Source organism: Dendrobium catenatum, unplaced genomic scaffold (genome assembly GCF_001605985.2).
Source record: "Dendrobium catenatum unplaced genomic scaffold, ASM160598v2 fragScaff_scaffold_1105, whole genome shotgun sequence".
NCBI classification, from domain to species: domain Eukaryota; kingdom Viridiplantae; phylum Streptophyta; class Magnoliopsida; order Asparagales; family Orchidaceae; genus Dendrobium; species Dendrobium catenatum.
Window position 1 is genome coordinate 1,453,312 of NW_021319567.1, and position 19,640 is coordinate 1,472,951.

Genomic DNA, 19,640 nt, shown 5'->3' on the forward strand with positions numbered 1-19,640 from the left:
AATATTCTTAATATCACTAGCTACTTTTTCTCACATAATATTAGCATCCTCATGCATAGACAAAATCTTAAGATCTAAAATCTTACTCTCAAAAATATTTTTGTTAATATTCTTTAAATGCCCCCATCTAATCCTAGAAAAACGTTTTATTTTATTTTTTATTTTATGCCCCTTTATCTTAAAGTCCAAAACTAATAATCGATGTTGGATACATAAATTTTCACTCGGAATAACTTTACAATCTTTGCAATCTAAACGATTTAATTTTCTAATAAGAAAATAGTCAATCTGGGTTGTACTATATTCATTTTTATAAGTGATGAGATGCTTATTCCTTTTCTTAAAAAAAGTATTAGCAATTGAAAAATCATAAGCTAAACAAAAATCTAATATGTTCTTGCCACCTTCATTTTTTGTTCCAAAACCATAGCCACCATTAATGTTTTTAAAATCATCTACCTCTCAACCAACATGTCCATTTAAATCTCCTCCAATAAAAACTCTTTCTTCTAGAGGTATCTTTTGTAATAATTCTTCTAAGTCATTCCAAAAATTTAATTTAGAACTTATATCCAAACCTACTTGAGGAGCATAAACACTTACAATATTAACAATCTTATCCTCAACAACAATCTTTAAAGCTATAATTATATCCTCAATCCTATTAATTTTTATAACATTTTTCTTTCAACCTCTTATCTATAATAACACCTACACCATTTCTAGTACGACTCCTACCCGAATACTAAAGTTTAAATCCTAAATTATCAATTTCCTTACCCTTCTCTTCAACCCATTTAGTTTCCTGAATGCACTTACAACGTTTTGGTTTTTTTACTAGAAGATGTATCAAAAAGCCTGCCATCCACTTACAACGTCCTCTAGTTATCCAACTAGAGGACTGAACGCTAACAGACTAAGGTTTCGTTTGGGCCGACTTTCTTACTGCTTCTTAAAATAGCTTTTTAGTATAAGTATTAAATTTTTTGAACTAAAAGCTGCTTTAAGAAGCAGTAAAAAAGCCGTCCCAAATGAAGCCTAAATGTTAATAAGCTTTAACTGATATTAAACTACTTAATACAAGTAAAAACAGAATGAACGAGCCAAGCAAACTGATTTAGCTAATCTAGCGGCAGTGCAAACAGAACGGAAGATGATTCAAGGAGCTGATCAAATTAGTTGTCACCCATTTCTGTGGCTTAGGAGAAATTGAGTGATTTTTTTTGGTCACGAGGAGAAGACATACAACTCACATCAATGACCCGATTGCTCTTGTTTTTCATTAGAGTTGGGTAAGAAACTGTCTATAAAAAGAAGGGAGATTTATATACATACCACCCTATGCTATTCTATTTACATATTTAACATCTAAAACTTTAATATTACATACAAACTACTCATAGTTCATTTTCATATCAACTATGAGTGGTAGAAATGAAATATATGAGTGATAGGAAAGAAATATGAGTGGTATATTTGATATTAAAATAATATAGGGTGGTATGTATGTAATATTAAAATTTTGAGTGTTTGATATGTAAATAGGAATGTATAGAGTGGTATGTATGTAAAATTTCTTAAAAAAAACATATGTTATATTTGTTAGATGAATTCAATTACCTCCTATTCCTTCAAACTAACACACCCTTAATATCCCCTGCAAATACTGGACAATTATGTTAAGAATTCTGATTATTGTAATTGATGAAAGCTTTTTCATTCGTTATGTGATATCTTCTTGTTTCTATTGGCAGGAATCAAGTAAAACCATCCAAATAGATGCATTTCATGTGTTCAAGGTACTCCCTCTAAATCTCATTGCTAAATCTCCATGATTTCCACTGTGTTTATCTCGTGATTGATTGCTCATTGTCCCCTCTCTTCTCTTGCAGTTATTTGTTGCAAATCAAAACAAACCAGCTGAGATAATAACCATACTTATCACCAACAGAAACAAGCTTCTTCGGCTCTTGGGTGATTTCAAGTTGGATAAAGGTGGGTGCCAATACATTCATTATTGAGTGGCATTTTGCAAACGTGTTTGCATTCTTTTGATTTTTTTTCCTTACTTTTACAGAGGACGAACAATTCGAAGCAGATAAAGCTCAGGTCATGAAAGAGATAGCATCACTGCCAATGTAATCAGGTAATTTTTCTCTTATGCTTTTGCTGATTAGACTTTGTATTGAATTGGAATAAGTAAGCGTCTGATTAGTGATGGGGCTTCGGCCGAACTTCTTTTTCCTGATGGAGCTATCGAATGACGATTGGCTGAGGGAAATTTTCTTGTTGTAAAATTGTTGTGAAATATTTTATGTAAATTAGAAGATCTGATGCATTCACTATTCAATTTAAGTGTGGTTGAGAGAGAACAAAAATTAAAAATTGAGAGAGAAAATCTAAGTGGTAGAGCGATAGGAATCATGCTTTTGTAGGGAGTCAATATGGTTTTAAAACTTGCTATCATATTGAAAGATATTTGTGAAGAACAGCATTATTATACCACCAGAGTTTAGTTTAGTTTATTTCTCGTGCTCATTTTGTGGAATTTGATCAATTGAATTTTGAAAAAAATAAATCTAAAGTGAAAGGTAGTTATGCAACTGAATTTTGGTCTTCTCTTCTCAAATGACCAAGCAAACAATCTTTTAAAGATATCTCTCATGCCGTAGGGCTTTTCCAACTTCAATCATGTAATATGTTCATTACATTTTATCAACGCATTTCCTCAATGAAGGTTATCATTTGTAATCGACAACATCAAACACTAGCGAAATCATTTTAATTGGATCAGGCCCCATGATTTTCTTTTTACTGGGTTTTCTACATAAGAGCTCTTGTGCCTCGTATAAATTATTGCTTTCATCTCTTATCTGTGTATGTACTGAATTTTATGTAAAGTTAAGACGTTAAACTATCCCTATCATTGCGAATGTTCCAACACAACATGAGTGACATCTCAATTGATAATTTATTCAATTCAGGCTGCCAATGTAAGCTCCCATATGCATTGATAATTCTGGTGTAGGATGATGATTTATTTGACTTGATCTAGTGAGAATGTAAAAATCAAAAAAACAAGGACTGGGCTTGATCTTTATTGGATGATGAAGATGGCTAATTTATAATAGCAAAAGAATTATGGAGAAGATAGCTATGCCAGTTTTATAAGACCTCTGTTTCTTACATTTTTCCTAGATCTTAAATTTATAGTGTATTTAATTAACAACTCATTGTAAGAAGTGATTAAGTCTTTATCATTACGACTAATTAAAAACATTAAATGGATTTAATTAATGGACGGCTTTAGTTTTTTATAACGGTGGTTCGAAAATTATTGCGGGGAAAGTGCTTGTTTGGGATAGCATTCTTTCCGCTTTGTTTTTTCGACAGTAATTACAATTTCATTTGACTACTGTTTCTTGTTCTTGTCACTTTGCTTTTCAGACAATATTCATAGTTTCGTTTGGGGTATTATTTTTGATTCTTGCCGATTTGATTTCGAGACGGTAATCATAATTTTAGATGGCTACAATTTCTTGTTGTTTTCTCCTCATTTTTAAAAAATTTCTATGGTAAAAATCTGTTTTTTTTATAACTAGAGTAATTCAGCTATTTTTCTTACAATAATTTCATAATGAATTTTATAAAATGATGAAGCCTTTCCAAATACATTCTTAATTTTTTTTTAAAAAAGTTGTTATAAAATGTAGCTTCCTAACATAATTTAAAAAAATAAAAATAAAAAAAATAATAATCAAATAAAAATTATGATTGTAGTTTTAAAACAAAATAATAAAAAAGTTAGCCTAAATATATGCTAAGTTTGCTATACTTTTATGGTTGTCACATTGGCTATTAAATGTGACAACTAATACGAAGATTTCAAATTTCAAAAATAAAAAAATTTATTATATAACAAATTAATATTTTTCTTCTTTATTCCACTTGCAATTATTTTAAAAAATATTTAAAAATAAATTATGGAACTTAGATGATTCAACTATCTTAGTTAGGATAAAAAAAGGAATATTTTTTTTTTATTATTTTTATGCGAAGTATCTTATTTATGAATGTAATATTTTAATTTTGTGTATCAATATAAATTTTTTTTGGCCAAAATTGGATGTTTTTTATGCAAAATATTTTAAATACCAGTGTAATATTTTATTTTTACGTGTCATAATAACAAAATCTCAGTATTTATGTACTAATTTTAAGGGAAATTAAATTAAGTGTAATTCTTTATTAAAAAAAACAAATTAATGAACTTTTTTATTTGTAAATTTCATGATTAATTCTCATTTGTTGAGAATTTTATGATATTTAAAATATGAGTTAAATCTTATTATAATTTTAAAAATTTGAATAATCTTATTATAAATAAAGATAAGCATGTATTTGTTTTATAATTATAAATCACATCAAAGATCCTTTTTCTTTTTGGTTGCTGTTGAATTGATTCTGTGACGTTGGCCTCTAGATTTTAATGATTTTTCAAATGCCCTGTCAAGTTTGATTGCTTCAGCAGTTTTTTTTTTTTTATTATTTTATTTTATTAAAAAGTGATAATGACTTTACATAGCATTGTCAAGTTTAATCTCGGTTGCAAATTTTCTAAATTACTAATTCAATTCTATAATGCTGTCGTTATCAGATCTCAAGTTATGGATTAGAAAAATAGAGAGTGTAGTCGACAACCAGCGTAAAACTTGTTGAATAATCATGATATAAATTATTTAATTCATTGTGTTAATGCTAGAGTGTTCCTTGGAAGCGACGTGCTGTATGGCCTGAATACAGTGAGAAGTGTTCAAGAGTTATTGCACCAGTGCCCGGATTCAGTGTTAAATATATGAGGGTTTCCACATCATGGATAGATGTTGGCAAAGAAGCTAGTCTATGAAATTGAAATTATGATGGGATCTTCAAAGATAGATTCACTTACAGATAAATTAATGAAATTAATAGATATTACGATTTACAGGGAGATAAATATTTTATGCATCCAAAACATTAAATGAGTTGGAGAGAAGGCTAAGAAGATTGATAGTTTATGATTTATACTATGATATTTTGATAAAAGTTGTACTAGAAATGATGTAGGTGTGATTATCGATAAGAGTTTGAAGGATAATATTGTAAAAATTAATAGAATTAGAGATAGAATTATGGTCTTGAAGATTGTTGTTGATGCTATGATTATTAATATTATAAGTGCTTATACTCCTCAGGTAACTTTGGATATATGTTCCAAATTAAAATTTTGAAATGACTTAAGAAGAATTAATACAAAAAATACCCATTGAAGAAAAAAAAAATTATTGGAGGAGATTTAAATTGACATATTGGTAGAGAGGTAGATGATTTTAAAAGCATTTATGATGGTTATGAGTTTGAAGTGACTAATGAATGTGGTAAGACTATATTAAATTTTTCTATAACTTATGACTTTGCAATTGCTAATATATTATTTGGAAAAGAGATGAACATCTAATTACGTACTTATAATAATGCATATAGTAAAATTCATATTAATTACTCTTATAAGAAAAAGATATCATTTAGATTGTAAAGATTGTAAACTTATTTTAAGTGAAAGTTATGTACCCAACATCACTTATTAGTTTTGTACATTTAGATGAAGGGGTAGAATATAAAAAATAAAGGAAAACGTTGTTTTAGGATTAGATGGAGGCTTTTAAAGAATTTTAACAAAAATATTTTTGAGAGTAAGAATCTAGATTTGAGGATTTTATTTGTGCATGAGAAAGTTATTGTTATGCAGGAAAACATAGTTAGTGATATTAAGAATGTTACAGAAGATGTGTTTGGAGTATTAAAGGAAAAATCTCATAATAGTAAAAACATTTAATGGTGTAATCAAAATGTGAAAAAATGATAAAAATAAAAAGATTTGTTATAAAAATTAGTTTAGATGTAAAATTCTGATAATTATGAAATATATAAAGAAGCATGTAAGGAGTCTAAAAAAGTAATATGCCATGCACAAATTTTAGCTTTTAATGATTTATATAATAAATTAGATACCAAGGAGAGAGAAAGATATATGCATAAGTTAGCAAAGCAAGGAGATAGTAGTAAGAATTTAGTGCAATTGAAGTGCATTAAGGATGAAAATAAAAAAAAAAAGTACTTTTATTTGAAGAAGATATTTAACAAATGTGGATGAGATATTTTTCTAAGTTTTTTAATAAAGATTTTGATAATATGATTGACTTTAGCGACCTTAACATCCTAAATGAAAATAAAGATTTTTAGTTTTATGAGTGTATTAGTAAAATCGAAGTTAGAGAGGCTTTAAAAAATGAAGTGTGAAAAACTGTTGATGATATTCCAATAGAGGTGTGAAAATGCTTAAGAGATGAAGGAATTTATTGGCTTACTAAACTTTTTAATATTATTTTGAAGACTAAAAAGATGCTAGATGCTTGGAGAATGTGTGTGTTTATTCGTATTTTTAAGAATAAAGGTGATGTATACGATTGTGCAAATTATAGAGGAATTAAGTTAATATGTCATACTTTAAAACTTTGGGAGAGAGTTATGGAACATAGGTTGGGTACAATGTAATGTTTCTCAAAATCAATTTGGATTCATGCTGGGTAGATCTACTATTGACGTTATACATTTATTGAGAGGCTTGATGGAGAAGTATAGAGAGAATAAGGAGGATTTTCATATGATATTTATTGATTTAGAGAAGGCATATGATAAAGTTCCAAGAGAAGTACTATGGAAAGTTCTAAAAAAGAAATGAGTTAATAATGCTTATATTCAAGTCATTAGGGATATGTATGCATGTGTTGTTACTTGTGTTCAAACATAAGATGGTTTTACCAAGTATTTTCTTATTTATGTTAGATTACATCAAGGATCGGCCTTAAGCTTATATCTTTTTTTGCTTTAGTCATGAATGTTCTCACTTGACATTTGAAAGAGGTTGTTCCCTGGTGTATGCTTTTGCTGATGATATTCTTCATGTTGATAAGACTAGAGAGAGAGAGAGATGAAGGTAAACTTGAATTATGTAGGTCAACCTTAGAGTCTAAAGGTTTTCATTTGAGTAGATTTAAAACTAAATATTTTGAGTGTAATTTAAGTAGTAATAGATCTGGTGGAGGGTTTGTGACTTTGGACGATCAAGTCATTAATAAGAATACACATTTTAGATATCTTGGGTCTATTGTTCAGAGTGATGGTGAAATAGATGAAGATATTATCAACAAAATTCAAGTTGGATGGTTGACTTGAAGGAATGCATCGGACTTGTTGTGTGATAGAAAATTCCCCTTCAAACTTAAGGTGGTGGTGAGACCTGCAATGCTTTATGGTGCAGAATGTTGGCCATTAAAAGAGAAGCATAATATTAAGTTAAGTGTCACAGAGATGAGGATGCTCAGGTGGATGAGTGGCTTTACTCTTGCAGATAGGATATGAAATGATCATATACTTGAAAAGGTTGGAGTAGCTCATGTAAAAGATAAGTTAAGTGAGAGTCGTCTTAGATGGTTTGGTCATATAAAATGACAGCCTTTTGATTACCCGATTAGGAAAATATATGTATTATATTTGACTTATGTTAAGAAAGATAGAGGTAGACTTTAAAAGACTTGGTTAGAAAATATTAGACATGACATTTCTTTTTTAAATTTAAATGATAGTAGAGAAAAAGGATTCATATATTCGACCCTAAGTATTGGTGTGAAGGCTTTATGTTGTTGTTGTTGTACAGATTTAATTCTATAATTTACTTATTTATCCCAATTGGCAATAATTAAGATAACCATAGTAGAAATTTTGATTGCCAACTGAATTACAAACAAGTTAGAATATTAAGCATGAATTGAAATTTTGCAAACATAAAAAAAAAGCAAATAAATTATTGTAAATTTTGATCACAAAAAACTTTAACAAAAAGTACATTACAAAATAGATATAAAATTTAAAATTGCATAATCTCAAAAAATGGTAAAGCAAGAATCTAAAAATAAAACCAAATTATTATTAGAACATATACAATAATATTAATAGCAATATCAAGCCTTTCTTTCATTATGTGGGGTTAGCTACATGAATTTTTTTCTTCATTGTATCCTTTTAAAAGTCAAATTCTTATTTAAATTTAATAAATAAAAGTCTTTTATATTATTTTCAAGCTAAGTTTATCTATATCTTTCTTCATAGATGTCAGATATAATACATCTACTATCCTAATTGAGTCATCGGAAGGTAGATGTTTTATACAACCAAACCATCGAAGGCGACTCTTTAATCTTATCTGCCACTAGAGCTAATCCAAAGTTTTAACGGATATACTCGTTTAGCATTATCCACTCATCCACCTGAGCATCCTCATCTTAGTAACACATAATTTTATTAGAACATATATATTAATAAAAAATGCTATAATGAATAAAACTCTAATTCAAATCCAAAGCTAACAAATGCATGAGAAACAGGTCTGTCTAACTAAAATAATAGGCAAGCAAAATTCCACAGACAAGCCTGATGCCAAAACCATATAAGAATTACATCTATATCAACAACCATCTCTCTGTCTCTCCCCCCTTTCTAACTACAAAGTAACAAATTAATAATATATCCAACCCCTGCTACTAAAAAGATATGACAAACAGAACACACAAAAGGAAACAAGCCTCAAGAGAAAACTCTCTCCATATTATATGAATCTAATTTCTATACCACCTGATGCTGTCTTCCACCATAACCATTAGTGCCATTAACTCCATTAATACCACTGTGAGGCTTATCAGATCCACCTGACTTCTTCCTCTTCAAAACTACTCCCCAAGTAAAGATTTCGAGGATCACGGCGATGCCTCCCAGTGATGCGATAATTGCGATGTAAGCATGTTTCCATTTTTGATCAGGGTCTAAGATATCGAATCCCTTGAAGATGTTGATCACACTAAGGACTATCACTGTATAGCCAATCACATGGTGGTATATGTTCCAGTATAAGCGGTATTTGTGGTCCTTTTTTGGCCTCAGAAGCAATGCAAATACCTGTATGATTGAGATTCATATTTCATTATGTGTTATTTTTCTTCAAACATAAGCTATGAAGATAGAATTTAATCAAAACTGCTAGTTCTGAAAGTCTGAAAGTGTAGTTGGTTCACACTGTGAAAGACAATTTGAATTAAATTTCTTAATACTTTGTGTGGGAGAAGTGATGCGAAGGGAAAGATGATTAAAAGTTATAGAAAATATGAATGTGTTTGATTGAGATTCATATTTCATTATATGTTTTTTTCTTGAAAAGTAAGGTATAAAGACAGAATTTCATCAAAAACTGCTAGTCCTGCAGCTCTGCGCTTGTAGTTGGTTAACACTGATGACGATTTAGATTTCGTTTGGGACAACTTTTTTACTATATCTAGTACAAAAATTTTAAATTTTGTACTAGAAAACTGTTTTAAAAAGCAAAAAGAAAACTGTCCCAAATAAAACCTTAAATACAATTTCTTAATGCTTTATTTGGGAATGGAAAGATGATGGAAAATTATAGAAGTATTGCTTATCTATGATTTATGGTCATATATTCACAGAATTCCACCTCTTTGTCATTCACATTGTGGGTATCAAGAAAAATAGTATGAATGTGTAAGCCAAAGAGAGTTTTGGATGATAAAAATTTGAGTGAAAAGTAGATGAAAAAATGGGTTGAAAGAGCAAATCAATGGCTGTAGATTCATAATCAAGCAGCACATTGTTGGAATTTTATCTCACTTCCTTCACCCTTATCTTCCATTCAAAGTTTCAAACAAAGCTAAAATGAATTTTCCGTTATATATCACGATGAATTAGTTAATGATATATTTTTTTTTAGGACATTTAGCTCAATTAAGACAAACGCATACACATCACATATGCAAAACCCGAACTCAATACCTCTTAATTTGTAGTCAAATCTCCCAACCAAAAGAATAATAAGAGTTGCGTAGTTAATGATACATCACTAGCCAAACTTTTTTCAGGTTTTAATAATATAAACTTGTTCGTTTCGCAAAACTTAAAGAAGTTTACTCTGTCAGGAGAAATTATCAAGTGTGAATAGGCCTTATGTATAGAGTGAAATTGAAAGACATTTCTTCGTACGACAAAAATTAAGCAAAAGTCTTAGGCTTTGTTAGAGAAGGCTTCCTTCATGCTTCTTAAAGTAGCTTTATAGTATATAAATAATAAAAAAGTCGTCCCAAATAAAGCTTTATTATAGGAGTTGCAGAGAGGTGTAAATACCTGAAGTGTAGCCAGGCTGAAAAGAGCAATACCAATGTCGCGATGCTTGTGGTATGTGATTCCCTTGGAGTCGCTGCCCAGCTTAAGACCAGTTCCCCATCCTGCAACTCCAACAATGTATGCCGAGCACTGGCAAGCCACATGGAGATAAAACCATGCAGGATCGGCAGACTTGAACACTCTCATGTACCTTGCAATTATAGCTCCCATAGGCATCAAAATTCCCCAACTCACTGCATTCAGGACTCCATGTGTCTGCAATCCATTTATATGATTCCAATATTTTGTCAAATTGAATGATCATGATACATGGCATTGGCAGTAAAAGGAGAGATTATTCTGTGCGATGTCCGAATGCGTCTGGAGGTCAATCCGGACACGCCACGTCATCCACTGCACTGTGCATTGGGTGACGTAGCGGGTCCTGATTGGCTTACAGACGCATCCGGACACCGCACGTAATAATTTTTCCAGTAAAAGACATTCACGATGAAGAGAAAACTTAAGATAGCAAACCATCACTTAGGTTTCGTTTGTGACGGTTTTTTTTATAAGAAAGCTGCTTTAAGAAGCTATAAAAAAGCCGTCTCAAACGAAGCCTAAATGAGCTTTATTTTTTGGTGTACTCCAATATAAACATGTATGAGATGATCCTAAATTTAATTTGGGTGTCTCTTGCATCAAACAAGAGGTGAACAAATGGTAAAAACTTATAGATACTTCCAAAAAGAAAAGCCAGATGTTCTTCTTGTAATGGAAAGAGTAGGCATAATATTCAAGTTCATTTATTTATTTTCTTATTAAATTTGAATTCTTTTAAATATGATTTATGTTTATTTATTTGCTTTCTTATTGAGTTATCATTAAAATTCATATAATTCACTAAGTATGGTTTACATCATTTGATGAAATTCAAATATTTATAAAAAATAAATCCAAATTACATATTTAGCCATTATTTATTTCATATTTGCTTAATATATACACCTCAAATAATATAATTTTTTTTTAAAATGTATAAAATATAATAACACGTAATAAATCAGCAAATCAGTAATTAAACTATCATTAAACTATAATTTCAATGAGCTTAACAACAAATAAATTGAAAAATCTAACTAATCAGCTCCTTAACACAAAATCAAACATAAATCAAAAGAATCAGGCCATCCAAATCATATCAAAAACTGAAAATATCATCATCGTCATCATCAACAAAACAAATTAAAACCAGTAAGCCAAACTTACATTCTTGCGATGCAGCCTGGAGTTCCCGGCCGCCGCCGACGACTGACCGGACAGCAAATCCAGCGTCGCCGTCGACTGAACATTCGGCCCAGTCGTCGGATGACCGGCAGGCAGTCCATTAGAGAAGGTATTAGAAGCTTGCCACACATGATTCACCCTCGTCTTGTTTCCCGGAAGCTGAATCGTCGCATAGATAGTCATCACGTTGTTGACGAAGTCCGAACCCATACTGTAAACCTTATAGCTAAGGCTGGAATTCTTCACAACCGGATTAGAAAGAGTAATAGGCGAAGAGACGGTGGTCATCACGTTGTTGGAGTTATGGAAGGCGAAGATAGTTTGCGCGCCGTCCATGCCGGTTCCGGTAGGGTTAAGGGCCCAAGCGATCCAGCCGTCGGAAGTTTGAGGGGCACGGTAGGCGACGTCGACGGTGGCGTTGGTCGGGTGGTAAGTCCAGTGGAGGTTGGAGGAGAGGACGGGGAGAGAATCGCAGAAAGCAAAGAGTCTGTTTTGGGAGAAGGTATCGGACGTGCAGGCTTTTTGAGACGAGCAAAGGGGGGAAAGGGAAAGGAGGAGGAGGAGGACGGCGAGGGGAGTTGGTGGTATCGCCATTTTTCGATGGAAAGATGGGATATTGGGGATCAAGAAGGGGGAAAGGAGGAGTTTTGGGGGTGGGAAAGAGTGGGAAGATTGGATTGAAGGAAGGGTTTTGTTAGCAGAAGGAAGAGGAAAGGGAGATTAGGGTTCTTAAAAGGGGAAAGAGGATGGATGGTGGGGGAGTTGAGAGTTGTTGACTGGTAAGATTTGGAAATGTGGAAGCTTGACTCGTTGGGAGGCTTCTTTCTCCACCAACTCTCTCTCACGTCTGATTGTGGCTTCTTTTTCAACCTGAACGGCAAAAGTGAGGAAAAGTTGATCAAAGAGGAATATTTTTAATTTGTCATTATTCAATTTTATTGGTTATATATATTTTGCTATTGAGCCATTTAAGTGTTGCATAAATAAATATAAAAATTATGTAAATACATGAGTGATATATTGCCGAAAAGTTCACTTAATCAAGCACAAATCTTGATGCAAAAAATGATTGTATGTGAGTCTCAATGATCTCAAATTAGCATTTGATGCATAATTAAAAAGTGAGGAAATTTATTTTGGATAATAAGTAAGCCAAGCTGACTCGCTCACGAGCTCACAAGTCGAGAATATCTAGCCTCGAACTTGAGCTCGTCTTTTAAACGAATTACATCTTCTCAACAAATCTCGAAATTAAATGTATTGAATTAATAGTATTAGTGGTCTATTAATTGAATGTAAATATTATATTGGTTTAAAGATTATGAATTTATATTACAAACTTTATAATTTATCTCATATCATTATAAAAATAAAAAATAAAAATTACTTCATAGAACAATTTACCTACTGAGGACACCTCACAAGACATACACATTCAATACATCAAGTTCAACAACTACATGCAATCATATGAAAAAAATAATATATATTTTATGAAGTGATAAGCCTAATTTAATCTAATCTATATTTTAATTTTTTTAATGTATAATAAAATTTATTTATATTAAGAGAGATGTTAGTATGTCAAAATATTGAATAAATAATTAGATATTGAGATGAAAAGTATCTTTTCATTATTCTTAAAATATTATAAATAATATTGAGTGAATTATATTAATTTTGATTAAGAAATTATGAATTCTTGCATAATTTTAAATAAAAAATGATTTTTTAAAGGTAGTTATGCTTAAACAAAGGCTCAAAGCTTGATTAAGGTTCGTTTGGGATGATTTTCTTATTGCTTTTAAAGTAACTTCCTAGTAAAAAACTTTTAGTTCAATAAAATTTTCTACTAAAAAATAATTTTAGAAAACAATAAGAAAGCGGTTCTAAATGACATCTTTTATGTTGTTTTACTCTTCATGTTGCAACCATTGTTTCATTTAATTACTTTCTCTTGCTGTTTTTTTTTTTTAAAAAAAATCTATCATGAAAAGCTACTATTCATAATATCTAGGATTCGCTTGAGACAATTTTTTTGTTGCTTTTAAAGTAGCTTTCTAGCAGAAATTTTTGTACAAAAAAAAAAACTGCTTTAAAAAGAACTAAGAAAGTTGTTCGAAACAAAACCTCAGAACAGTTTTAAAAAGTTAGTTTCCCATAATAGTTTCACAATCTCCTTCACTGTTTCACAGAATATTACAGCCGTCCCATATTGATGAAATTATTATGTGCGGTTGCCAGACAGTTCGAAGACGAATTAGGATGCGTCACGTCACTTGGTACACATCACATGTATATAGCTAAAAAATGACATGGCGTGTAGTGATTCGTTTTCGGATATCATCCGGTGACCGCACAGAATAATTTCTCCTCACATAGACTCTTAATATGCACAATACAATTAATTTAAGAATTAATATTTCTTATATAGTGATTTATTATCATTCTACCAATTAATATTTAAGTGGTATTAGATGTTCATAAAAAAAAAAAAAAAAAAAAGTGTTCCCATAAAGTCATTTCTCATTCTCTCAATATCTTTTTTATTTTTTTTATCCTTCATTTGCTCGGACACTTTTTTGAAAAAAAAAAATTGAAAATAATTGAGTATAAGAATCCAATAAGCTTAAGTGGACTTAGCCCACGCGTAGGAGAACCGTTTTTCCCTCTTACAAAACCCTTTTTCTCCTACACCGCATATCTATCACAATAAAGTAGGGGTGTCAATAATTGACATGACATGAAATTTGACCTGGATCCGATCAGAAAAATTTCGTGTTTCGGTCAACTCGTTTGTCAAACGGGTTGTGTTCGATTTACCCGGGAACCCGAAGTTGACCCGGGTTCGAATCTGCTACCCATGGATGGCGCCCAGCCTAGCTAGCTAGCAGCCTAGCATGCGCCCAAGCCTGCTTCAGTGCTTCTGCAATAGGTGTCGCACTTCACGAACCCAACATAGCCTGCCTTCATCACGCTGTTACACACCCAGCCACCCACGCGGCATGCCCGCAAGAGGTGCCGCCTGGCCTAGCTGCCTCACCTAAACCGCCACGCGCCTCAACCTAGTTAGGTCAACCCGGTAACTCGCACGGGTCGGATCGGGGTTGGCAATCGTGATCTGTTTATAAAACCTGGTCGGGTTAATGCCAACCTATTTAAACATAGGTCAATCTGAGTTTGACCCGCATACCCATTTTGACACCCCTACACCGAAGAATCCAAATTCCTTTGTTAACAAACACAATCTCCATTGTTGATAATTAAGGTTATGTAAATTATTTAAAAATTAATTTAGTTTTTAGTTCTCTCTCTCTTATATATATTAACAAGTGATTATTAATTGAGTTTAGACCTTTTATTATAAGTTTAATAACTTTCCATCAGATAGTTTTGTGGCGTGAAAACCAATTATGACCAATAATTACTACATAGTTCGCTAACTATCTCTCTTAAACGAATGCTAATTAAAATTAACTAACTATTATAGACCGTACGTAAGTCAATGATCATACTTAAAAGAGTAAAAATTATTAAAAAAATATTAATTTTTTTATTCAGATTGAGATAAGTCAATGACGACTTCGATTTTAATTTTTTATATATTTTTTAAATTTAAAAAATTTGAAAATTACCCTAACCTCAATTATTCCAATTACACAACCTTAATGCGTTTTAAAATTTGTATAAATAAATAAAAAATCCTAATTACATCTAAATTTATTTTAAAATAAATATAATAATAAATAATTATTTATGTACATATTATCTTTATCTTAAAATAAATTTTAAATTTTAAAATTTTATAAAGTAGCTCATCTAATTTTTCTCCCATATCTTATTATTTAAATTTTTATTTTTCATCGTCATAAGTGACTTCATTTTTCTGTTGAATTTGATCTTTATTTTTTATTTATATAAAGTGGGTTTAGGTTATAAAAACAAATTTACCAAATGTTGGGGGATTAAAGTGAAAATCACAACATGCGATATAATTCCAAATGGTAAGGAAATTAGGTTAACAACTTTAATAAGATTGAAAGGTTCGTTGTAGACTTTAATTAACTAATTATATAAATATTAATTAATTAATTAGTTAATTAAGTGCCGTGTTATTAACGCAAGATCCTTCCAATTTCGGAATTCTGTCATAATTTTATTTTATTTTACTTTATTTAGAACGCTTTTCATTTTCAAGTGGCATAAAAGGGGCTATTTTGTCGTGTTTTTTTGTGATATAATATTATTTAATATATATGAAATTTAAATATATTTAGGTATAAATTGGCAAAAAAGAGAAAAAATATAACATATGTGAGATAGGGTTGTAAATAAGGAGCCAAGCTCGAGTTATCTTTAGCTTGATTAATTGATCAAATTCGAGCTCGAGCTTAATTTTACGAATTTGAATTGGCTCAAGAGCTGGCTCGTTTATTACGAATAAAATTTTTTATTCAAATAATTATTATATAAAATGATTAAAAGAGTTAGAAATTTTAATAAAAATAATAAGGACTCACTTGGTAATAGTTGGTATAATGAAAGAATATAAATTTTTTAATTATTTTTCACTTATACTCTTACATGATAATATGTTTAACTGTATTTATATTAATAATTCTTAAATTGGCCGGCTCGCTAGCTAACGAGACGAGTCAGGGCCGATAGAGTCTTGGCTCGTTAGCTCATAGAGTTCGACTCATGAGCCATTTATCTAACCTAATTCAAACCAACTTGACTTACTTACATCCCTAAAAATGATATTATAACCCCATTTTTATCATAATAAAATTGTATTATTGTTGAATTTGATTTAAATAAATGTTTTAATTAATTATTTATAGATTTTATACATCTCAAAATAATTTTCTCATAACTAAATTTAAATAAAAAATATATTAACTGAAAATTTATCTATTCAACAATCATTTAAAGGGTGGTAGTATTAACAAACAATTTTTGAATCAGTGTAAGCTCCACTTTGTTTTGCTAAGTCAACAGAAGTCTGTTGGATTCGCACGACTGCCTTTCTTGACTCTGCCAATGTGATATTTTATAGTATATAGCTTCATTTTTGTAAGCTATAAAATTAAAAAAGTCATTTTCCATAAAATTTGTAGATGGAAAAAAAATTAAGGAGATTAACATATTATATCATAATAATAGTATTTTTTCATATCATATTTCATTTCACCTTATATCTGATTTTCTTATGTGAATCTCCTACTTCCATAAGGATTGCCCCTTATTGTTGGGAGAAATTTTAATGTGCGGTTTTCAAACAGCTCAGAGGCGAATCAGAATGTGCCACATTATCCGGTACCGAGCGGAAAACAACAAAAAAATGACCTGACACATTTTCATTTGTCTCTGGACGTCATTCGATGACCGCACAAAATAATTTTACCATTGTTGGTGGTAGTGTGAGTGGTGCAAGTGTTCAGTTTTCAAGTGAGCGCTCGGGTCTCTAACCTTCTACACTGAATGGTTGAGTTGAAGGATTGCTTTGGTAGGTGCTTGCCTTGGTAATCCTCACAAGGCATATTGTATGATCTTCATAAGTCTCTTGTCCATCTTCATGAGGTTGTGATGAGCAGTGTAGTTGAGGTGTCCATATTCGTAGAGGATGTTCACGTCTTCTCATTAGCAACATTTTGGAAGTTTCCAATTCAAATATGCCTTGAGATTAGTGCTTGATCAAGATGATTTTTTGTGCTCTTTGTGATGTGCATGTCTGCTCGTGAGCCAGCTCGAATTCATAAACTATAGCTCAAGCTCAAACTCGATTAACTAATCAAGCTGAAACTGAAGCTCAAGCTAGTGTTGACTCGTGCTCGACTCGATTCTTTTACACCCCCAGCTTTAAGTGTTTGATATGAGCTTATTTGCATTCAGATCTAAACACTTTTATTATTGTTGGATTTATCTCATCGAGATATCTTATTAGATTATAAATTTGCTAACATTAAAATTTTAATGGTCTTGAAATATTTTAGCAAAAAATAAATTTTAGAAGTTGGGTAAGGCCACTCAAGAGTAGTTGGCCTGAAATTTGTGTATTAATGACGTGGTCAAAAAGTAGCGTGAAGACTGAACAATTTCTTAGGATTCATTGAAGACTTTGGATGTTTCGTGTGATGGCATCATGGATCATTAATTGTTAACTAATTACTTTTCCACTAAAAAACTCATTAAAATGTAATTAGTTGGAGTTTAGTATTATATAATGCTTGCGCGTGGAAAGTCTTAGCATACTAAGGAATCTCAATTATATAGTTATTTAAGGAGGGATTAGGATTCTGATCTACATTTAATTACTATTGTTTTTTCTCATTGATATTGATAAGTCATAAAAAAAAAATCATATGATCAAATATGAATTATTATGATGCAATATTTTAGGATCATCTAAAATTTTATTTTAGTAAACTTCTAATCAAAATAAATATTTCGATGAGGCGAGTTTATAGATGGCAAACGTGTTCTGATGAGAGGTTACGATTTTGTTTGGGACAGTTTTCTTACGGCTTTCTAAAGCGACTTTCTAGTACAAAAAAATTTAATTAAAGAAAATTTTATATTAGAAAGCTGCTTTAGAAAATAGTAAGAAAGTTATTTCAAACAAAGCCTAAATGAACTCAAATCAAGTACTTGAAGCATATAAGCTTGAAACTTTGTGATGTAAGTTTGAAACTTTGTGATGCTAATTCAGAAAGCAAACGATTTCCAAATCTTTGTGTTGGTAGTCAAAATGAGTTTATCGATGAGAGGAGTCCAACGAGCCCAGGATCGCTCAATTTTGATCTCATTGAGTGACGTACTTAATGCCTCAAAATGAATTATAATTGAGGGAATCAATATTGTTCTCCTTATAGATTATTTGATTCTATAAAATAAAAAAGACTACTTGGAAATTTTAGCTAAAATGATCCAACTGATAATACTCCGAAGAAACTATAAACAGAATCAAAATTTGAAGAGAGCTTAAAGATTTGAAGAACACCAGAGCTTTATTTGATGATTCCTACAAGTAACCGTTGTTCCAGATCGTCATCACTCAATCAACATAGCCGAATTGCGTCACCCTTCACTACTTCCTTGACATTCATTTCTACAAGCATATGAGTTCAATCTATTATTTTATATTTTATAATCTTACCTTCTCTAATTTAGTGGAAGAGGCATACATTTATTTGGGAATTTTCATAGCTGCTAACTCCATATATTGGCTACATTTGCATTGAACTTTATGTTTATCTCCCTTTCAAAGCCTTCTATTTTCATGTCCACTAATCGAACCTCATTCTCAGCTGCCAGCCTGCCATGCATAAACCTCACTAGCGAAGAGTCATGATTGTGGAATAATTCAAGCTAGGGGTGTCAACTTCGGGTCACAAGTCGTGTTTGGAACTGACCAGACACTATTCGGGTCAGCCCGAACTCGACCCGCTTCAGGTTCGGGTCAACCCGATACGACCCGAATGACTTGGTGCCAATAAAAAACTACTAGTTTTCAGGTCCAAAAACGCGTCAATCTCTGTTTTTCGGGTAAAAAATGGGTCAATCTCGAGTTGCCGGGTCAAAATGGGTTTTCGGTCAAAACGTGTCAATTTCGGGTCAAAGGATCAACCCAAACCCGACCAGATTTTTGAAATGGGTCGAATTGTTGAACCCGAACCTAATCCATTTCAGGTTGGGTTGACCCTAACCCGAAATTTTCGGATCGGGTTCGAATCGAGTTTTCGGTCGTGTCAAATATTAACACCTCTAATTCAAACTTTGCTCTTACAAGGAACATGGATTCTTGTGCCCTAATCACCCAACTAAAATCTATTAGGTACGTAGCAAGTGAACTAACAAAATCAAGTAAAATTTAGGCAGATCCGTGGCACGATACAAAGCCAAGCTCGTAGCCCTATCTGTATCAGAAAAGGCTCATCTTCTTCCCCACAAATAATTATATTTCCTTCAGTGATGTGTTGTAAACTTGTTATAGTTCAAATAACAAACTGCTACTAAAGGAAAGCAACTGCCTCTCCTTTAACAAATAAAATAAAATAAAACTGCAGCCTTTGCCTGCTCTTAAG

The 19,640-nt window shown here is 31.4% G+C and overlaps 2 protein-coding genes across 3 annotated transcripts in view; one reads left to right on the forward strand and one right to left on the reverse strand.

Moving 5' to 3' along the window:
* Positions 1-2,520, forward strand: part of LOC110099393 (putative MO25-like protein At5g47540) — a 36,902-nt gene extending 34,382 nt beyond the window's left edge. For both annotated transcript variants that reach the window (XM_020826518.2, XM_020826520.2), the window contains 3 exons: positions 1,755-1,799; positions 1,893-1,995; positions 2,078-2,520. In XM_020826518.2, coding sequence (XP_020682177.1) covers positions 1,755-1,799; positions 1,893-1,995; positions 2,078-2,142 — 213 coding nt within the window. In that variant the 3' untranslated portion in view covers positions 2,143-2,520. The remainder of the gene's footprint in view (positions 1-1,754; positions 1,800-1,892; positions 1,996-2,077) is intronic.
* Positions 2,521-8,445: 5,925 nt separating this feature from the next.
* On the reverse strand, positions 8,446-12,419 carry LOC110099396 (cytochrome b561 and DOMON domain-containing protein At5g47530). Its single transcript, XM_020826524.2, has 3 exons — positions 11,536-12,419; positions 10,288-10,542; positions 8,446-9,051 (listed from the first exon to the last, which is right to left on the reverse strand). Exons 1-3 carry the CDS (start codon positions 12,145-12,147, stop codon positions 8,722-8,724), a joined length of 1,197 nt encoding a protein of 398 aa, XP_020682183.1. The 5' UTR covers positions 12,148-12,419; the 3' UTR covers positions 8,446-8,721.
* Between the last annotated feature and the right edge of the window lie 7,221 nt (positions 12,420-19,640).

Coding starts and splice junctions, on each gene's coding strand:
- LOC110099396 (XM_020826524.2), bottom strand. CDS start 12,147: ATGGCGATACCACCAACTCCCCTCGCCGTCCTCCTCCTCCTCCTTTCC. Junction 10,543..11,535: donor CCAGGCTGCATCGCAAGAAT/GTAAGTTTGGCT, acceptor AATGGATTGCAG/ACACATGGAGTCCTGAATGC. Junction 9,052..10,287: donor TCAGCCTGGCTACACTTCAG/GTATTTACACCT, acceptor TCAATCATACAG/GTATTTGCATTGCTTCTGAG.